Below are 7,232 nucleotides of genomic sequence, written 5' to 3' on the forward strand. Positions count from 1 at the left end.
ACAGGTTTCTTATAGATTGTGCATAGGTTATTCTATTTGTTTTGTTTAGTTTTTGCTTAGTTTGTGCACCCTCCACTCTTCGACGTACAACAATCACTCAACGGCAACCGTGGCACAATAAACAGACCAGATATCTTCAGTGATGCTCACGGTCCAAACCTTGTGACTCTACAGTATAATTCGGCACTAAAATCAACACTTGATAAAACTGCACCCTCCACTCTTCGACGTACATCAATCACTCAAAGGCAACCGTGGCACACTAAACAGACCAGATATCTTCAGCGATGCTCACAGTCTGCTGAACGGCAGTGGAGGAAATCACGCACCTGTGCTGATTTCCAACATTATAGATTCACCCTTAAGTCCTACAACTCTGCGCTCAAGCCTGGCCAAACAAGTCTATTTCTCCTCCCATGTGTCATCTCACGCATCCAACCCCAGAAAACTGTTCTCAACCTTTAACTCCCTTCTACGTCCGCCTGCCCCCCACCCACTACCAACCTCACTGCTCAAATTATTGCTGATCACTTCAAAAATAAAATTGACACCATTAAAAAAGAGATCTGCACCTCACACCCCGCAAACCCAGCGATCCTACCCACCCCTTCTATTAACAAAAATCTATGCTACTTCCCTCCTGTAACAGAGGAAGAAGTCTCTGCACTTCTATCCTTGGCTCATCTCACAACCTGCCCACTTGACCCTATTCCTTCACAACTTATTCCCTCTCTCTCTGCTTAACTAACCCCTACCCTAACTCATCTCTTTAACCAATCTCTCACTTCTGGCACATTTCCTGACACATTCAAGCATGCGTCAATCATACCAATCCTAAAAAAGCCCTCACTTGACCCCTTCACGCCTTGTAACTATCGACTGGTTTCCTTACTTCCCTTTGCTTCAAAATTATTGGAACGACTAGTTTATAATCAGCTAACTCAATTTCTCACAACTAACTCCTTACTTGATCCACTACAATCTGGTTTCCGCCCTAAACACTCTACAGAAACCGCTCTTGCTAAAGTAACAAATGACCTGTTATCAGCTAAAGCAAAAGGCCATTACTCCTTACTAATTCTTCTTGACCTGTCCGCAGCTTTTGACACAGTTGACTATCCTCTCCTCCTAAAAATACTACATTCATTTGGCATCCGAGACACAGCCCTCTCCTGGTTTGCGTCATATCTTTCAAACAGCTCGTTTTCAGTTTCCTTTAACAACATATCTTGTGATCCTATGCCTCTCTCAGTTGGAGTACCGCAAGGCTCTGTCTTGGGCCCCTTGCTTTTCTCTCTTTATACATCCTGCCTTGGAAAACTTATAGCCTCCTTTGGATTCCAGTACCACCTATATGCTGATGATACCTAAATCTATCTTTCCTCTCCTAATATCTCTCCCTCTTTACTCAACCAGATTTCTGACTGCCTCTCTGCAATTTTCTCTTGGATGTCTTCACACTACCTCCAACTCAATCTGTCCAAAACTGAGCTGCTTCTTATCCCCCCCTCTTCGAGACATCCAACACCTGACATTTCTCTGATGGTTGGAGACTCTATTCTCAACACCTCACCCCAGGTCCTCTGCCTTGGGGTCACACTAGACTCAGAACTCACATTCAACCCACATATACAAGCGCTTACCAAATCCTGCCGTTCACACCTACGCAACATTCCCAGAATTCGTCCCTTCCTTACTCAAAAAACTACAAAAATACTTATTCATTCCCTCATTTTGTCACGCATTGATTATTGCAATCTACTCCTAAATGGCCTTCCAAAACACTGCCTCTCCTCCCTCCAATCTATTATGAATGTTTCTGCTAGACTTATTCACCTAAGTCGACGATCTACATCAGCTGCTACGCTCTGCCAGTCTCTACACTGGCTCCCCATACACTCCAGAATACAATTTAAAGTATTAGCCCTAACCTACAAAGCACTCAACAGTCTAACTCCCAACTATATTTCCTCTCTCATCATGAAATATTCCCCATCATGTCCTCTTCAATCAACCTATGACCTACATCTCCACACTCCTGTTATCTCTACATCCCACTCCCGCCTCCAAGACTTTGCACGTGCTGCTCCTGTTCTCTGGAACTCTCTACCCCGCTCCATTAGACTGTCTCCAACCTTGTATAGCTTCAGACAATCCTTGAAAACCCACCTATTCAGAGAGGCTTACCATCTCTCCTCCATCCCGCATCCGAACCAAACTAATACATGTACATGAACTGCCTGACTCACTGCTGCAAATACAATCAATGTAACAAGTTACCCCAACCTTATGTCTCTGCACCCTTAACCTATAGACTGTGAGCTCTCCGGTGCAGGGCCCTCTTCCTCCTGTACTAGATTTGTTTCGTTTTGTTATGTTTTGTATTTTATCACAAATCTTTGTCATTGTATACCACTATCATTGTACCCAGCGCTACGGAATTTGGTTGGCGCTATACAAATAAATGATAATAATAATAATAATATATATATATATAGAAGGGGTGTTTATAACAGCGCATTCCAAGAGGAACTCCTCATGTGCATGTGGGGATACAAATATAAATGTGCCCTGTAGGTCTACAGGGATAAGTGGTTAACAATGCAATATTCCCAGCCAGGTGCAGTTTTCTTAACAGGTGAAAAAAGTCCTCTTGTTTACAGGATAGAAGACTGAGCAGTCTAATTAAAGACTGGAGTGGTGGTGTGGGACACCCCTTCTGTTACTACTCTGTATGTGTGGACAGAGAGTAGATTGAGGGGTTATTCCGTTTTAATTTTAGAGCTCGGTTGGGGATATGTTATAATAATAAAAAATACTTTATTTGTAATATAAAAAACAAAGAAAAAAAAAAAACAGGTTAAAATTATGGGGATGGAAAAGACCTAGGAATACTATAAACTCCTAATGGAATACTAGCAAATACTAGCACTAGCTATAAAACGAAAAGTGAGATAACCATAATAGCAGCCACCTCTAGGACCTCCCATAGTGACTTTGTCTCTAAGTTTTTTCCTGGTTCAGGCGCAATGCCAAGATTCAACCTATCGACTATATATATATATATATATATATATATATATATACTCCTCCTGTAAGTAAATCCGTCCTCCTGGGTCAGCAGCCTGGGTGCTAGCATGAAAAGGTATAACACATTGAATGAAAACACTCTCAGGACGTTTCAATAGTGGGTCAACAACAAGTGTTTATTGACGTTTCGGGGTTCACACAGACCCCTTCATCATGATGAATCATCATGATGAAGGGGTCTGTGTGAACCCCGAAATGTCAATAAACACTGGTTGTTGACCCACTATTGAAAAGTCCTGAGAGTGTTTTCATTCACTGTGTTAAATATATATATATATATATATATATATACAAAACACCGAGGGGACTGCACTCTCAAACTGGACTGGGTACACATCCCATGACCCTGCAACATGCTCAGCCCTGGGTGCTACAGCACTCTCAGGAAGCTGTGCTGTCTCCAGAGTCACAGGCAGTTAACCCCACACAAGCCTGGGTGCAAGGCCCATAGGAAAAATTAAAAAATAAATTAATACAACACACAGAGAAAGTCCAGCACGCGCTTACAAGCTCTCAGTTAAGATTAAAAGCAAAACTGGAAGAGTTAGTTACCGCATCTGGCCAAATGGGACAAACCCAGGTGCCATGTCAAGGTCTCTTCCAAAACCTGGGTCCGTCATACAGCCATACAAATGCAAGCTCTCAATCAAACAAACTGGGAACAAGTCAGGGTTCAGAGACTTATGTAATCTCCCTAGACATATACAAAACATGGAAGGGGACTGCACTCTCAAACTGGACTGGGTACACATCCCATGACCCTGCAACATGCTCAGTCCTGGGTGCTATAGCACTCTCAGGAAGCTGTGCTGTCTCCAGAGTCACAGGCAGTTAACCCCAGACTAGCTCCTTTCTAATCTATCAGATCATATGTAGATAGTATTTGTCATTATACGGAAGTTGTGCTAGCAACATAGAAATTTAATGCTTTAAAATTATTTGTTTGTTTTTTCTTTCTCTTCTTTTTAATTCCATAATCAAGCAGTGTTCTGCTTAATGTGAGAATGCAATAATTTATTTAATGTTTTCATTTTATAAAATGCCACGTAATGTATTAATTTATTTGGAGATCTTCCCATTGATGGTGAACAATTAATAATGTGATTGTCTGTAGCTACAATGCTATAACTATGAGAGAAGAACTTTTAACCTGATAAACAACCCAATTATTTGAGTAAAAATATAAACAGAACAATGAACAGTATTTTTTTTAATATATTTTCTTTATTTGAAAACATTTTACAAAAAATAAATATTTAAAATATACATTTAAAAAATTCTTTAAAAATAAATTATAGTTATAAATATATTAATTAATAATAATATTTTAAAATTAAAAAAACATTTTCAAATTTAAATAAATAGATTGATTTTTAAAAAAATGGCAGTGCATTTATTTTAACATTTTTTACAAATAAAATAGAATACAAAATACATACAATCATACTCTTGAACCCAAATCACACCTTGTACATGTTTAACGCTAAAATGGGGAGATGCTATGTTTAACTTATTTTACTGTATTCAATATTTACACCATTTTAAAAATGTTAAATTACTGTTTTTGAGATGGTATTTTTAAGCCTACTTTGTGCATGCAATCTTTGAATACATTATCTTGTATTTTTCTTTTGTGCTGCATTGTACAAAAATGATGTACATATTCTCAAATAAATAGCAAATATATTTATATTAAACAAATCCTACAATCTTAGAAGAAAAATAAATAATATTTAACAACAAAACAAAACAACAACAACAAACTGAATGCCAATTGGAATTACAGGTCCAATTTATCAGAGTTCAATAATTATTAAAGAGACATGAAACCCCAAATTTTTCTTTCATGATTCAGATAGAGAATACAATTTTAAGCAACTGATAATCAGTATATATATATATATATATATATATATATATATATATATATATATATATATATATATATATATATATGAAGCCACCTAGAACCTAGGTTCTTTGCTGCTCCTGAGCTTTCCTAGATAAACTGTTCACCAAAGGATAACTAGAGAAGGAAGCAAATTAACTAATAGAAGTACATTGGAAATATTTTTTAAAATTGTATTCTCTATCTAAATTATAAAATATAATTTTTGGGTTTCACGTCCCTTTAATTATTTTTTCAAGTTATGACCAGCATTAACAAAATAATATGTTCTAAAAAATATATCCAGTATGTATGCAATTAAAAAGATGCATATATCTCTGCAGCTGTTAATAAACCTTTATAATGGTTCTACAGTTTTGAGTATGTCAAATTACCCAATCCAGTCATATGACAAATGTTACCTTTTTAACTTAAGCCATCTCAAAGGCAAATATAATATTAATTTATTATTATGCTTATTTATACCTCTAATTACTAACTCTAATGTTACCAAAACCAGCATCCTAGATCTACCACATATATGTACCTTTGTATACATTTGCTTGTTGTGAATGCCCCTATATGGGATAATTAATGTAGGAAAGTTAAACTACATCTCAGGCTTATACATTCATTTGCCATAAACATAGAACTAACAGAACATGATAAAATTACAGGTTTTTTAAAACATTACAGCAAAACCTATAGTAACTCAATAAAATATTATTGACTCCATAACATATTAACACTGACTTTCTTTTCTTATAGAATTTCAGTGATAAGGTTTTCATTTTTCAAGTAATAAAAGAATAGAATCCTATTCATAAAGCTTTGGTCCAAAGTGCCTCTCTTTGTAACTAGAAGATACAATGTAGCACTATGATTTCAAAATATGACAAGATGTTTTCATATTAAGGTGAAGACATATCAGTAAGGTTGGTCCATAGTGGTAAAATGTTTATAAAATAATTTAAAGTTCTGAGGAATGCTGCTCTTTCAATAGTAGTGTTGGGTTTACATCTCCCATTGCAGAGTTGGAGCTTACATTTACAGATTCATTATCAGTAGGTCTATTTTTGGGCACATTGAATGAAGTATAAGGACAATCTTTTACATTGTTGCAGATTAACTTTTGTAGGGAAGCTGTGTTCACAATCTCAAAACCCACATTCCCACCAAAAGTACTGGGTTTCCAATATTCAGGAGAGCAAATAGCATTCCCCATAAGACCTTTCAAGGAGAATGGTGCTCCAAGTTCTACCATGGTCTCTCCAAAAATAGCTCCAGGTCTTGGTTGCTCCACCAGAAGTCCAGGATAGAGTTCCATTGCATCAATGTCACCATAAAGTTTTTCTAGCTCAGCTGACATTTCTTTTTCTCCTGAAAGTGTAATTTTAACAGATTAGTCTAAGTCCACCATAACTTTTTATGCTTTGTCTCGTATAGTAGCCAAGCCTCAATTAAAACTTTTGAGATAAAAATGAGGACAGTTTAACAAAACTTAAAGTCAGTCTTAATGAAAGATAGTAAATAAAAAATAAATTAAAATTATGAGTTTCATGATTCTATGACAAATATTATTAAAAATAAAACACAGGGATTTAGTATTAAACTATAATTAGATCCTAATATTTTTTGCTAATTATGTGCATTAACACTTAGGTCTGTTATGTTTACAAAAGCATCAGATTGCTTGTAAACTCAAGGTTAAATAAAGCAGAAAAGCTTTTGTCTAATCTTTTGCTTACGTGTTTTATTTCAACATTTTACATGGCCAAAATCAACCACTGTCAAGTGCTAACAATAATATTTTATAAGAACTCGGACTCCAAGTGATTTCTGAAATATTAGTAAGCAAATTAATATCTCCATGCCCAAGTGCTTCTTTTCCATGCAAGTAACAGATACTAATTTAACATAAAGATGTTCTTACCTGTTAGTTCTTCAAATGATCGGAAAGGCTTTAGGGAAAAATGTTTCCTATATTCATTCATTGACTGATATCTCATCTCTCTGCTCTGTTCAATAGATGCCAAAGCTACTCTTGCCACAGCAGCAGGTACATTTCTGCCTCCAGCAACCTTTATTTAAAAAAAAACAAAAAAAAAAACACACAGTCAGTATGATTAGAAACCAGATTCAAAAGGATACATAAGGCAAACGTATGGTCAACGTTAGCACTTAAAACAAAATTTGCTGAAACTCTGCTTCTGGCCTGTTTGATTTCATTGGCTATGATTTTAACGCATTATAT

The 7,232-nt window shown here is 36.2% G+C and overlaps 1 protein-coding gene across 1 annotated transcript in view; it reads right to left on the minus strand.

The window, feature by feature from the left end:
• Nucleotides 1-5,762: 5,762 nt before the first annotated feature.
• The window catches only part of PTGS2 (prostaglandin-endoperoxide synthase 2), a 6,432-nt gene continuing 4,962 nt past the window's right edge, over nt 5,763-7,232 (minus strand). The window contains exons 9-10 of the mRNA XM_053693861.1: nt 6,912-7,059; nt 5,763-6,358 (exon numbers count right to left, since the gene is read on the minus strand). Coding sequence (XP_053549836.1) covers nt 5,949-6,358; nt 6,912-7,059 — 558 coding nt within the window. The 3' untranslated portion in view covers nt 5,763-5,948. The remainder of the gene's footprint in view (nt 6,359-6,911; nt 7,060-7,232) is intronic.

The sequence above is a fragment of the Bombina bombina genome, chromosome 10 (assembly GCF_027579735.1).
Source record: "Bombina bombina isolate aBomBom1 chromosome 10, aBomBom1.pri, whole genome shotgun sequence".
Classification (NCBI taxonomy): Eukaryota; Metazoa; Chordata; class Amphibia; order Anura; family Bombinatoridae; genus Bombina; species Bombina bombina.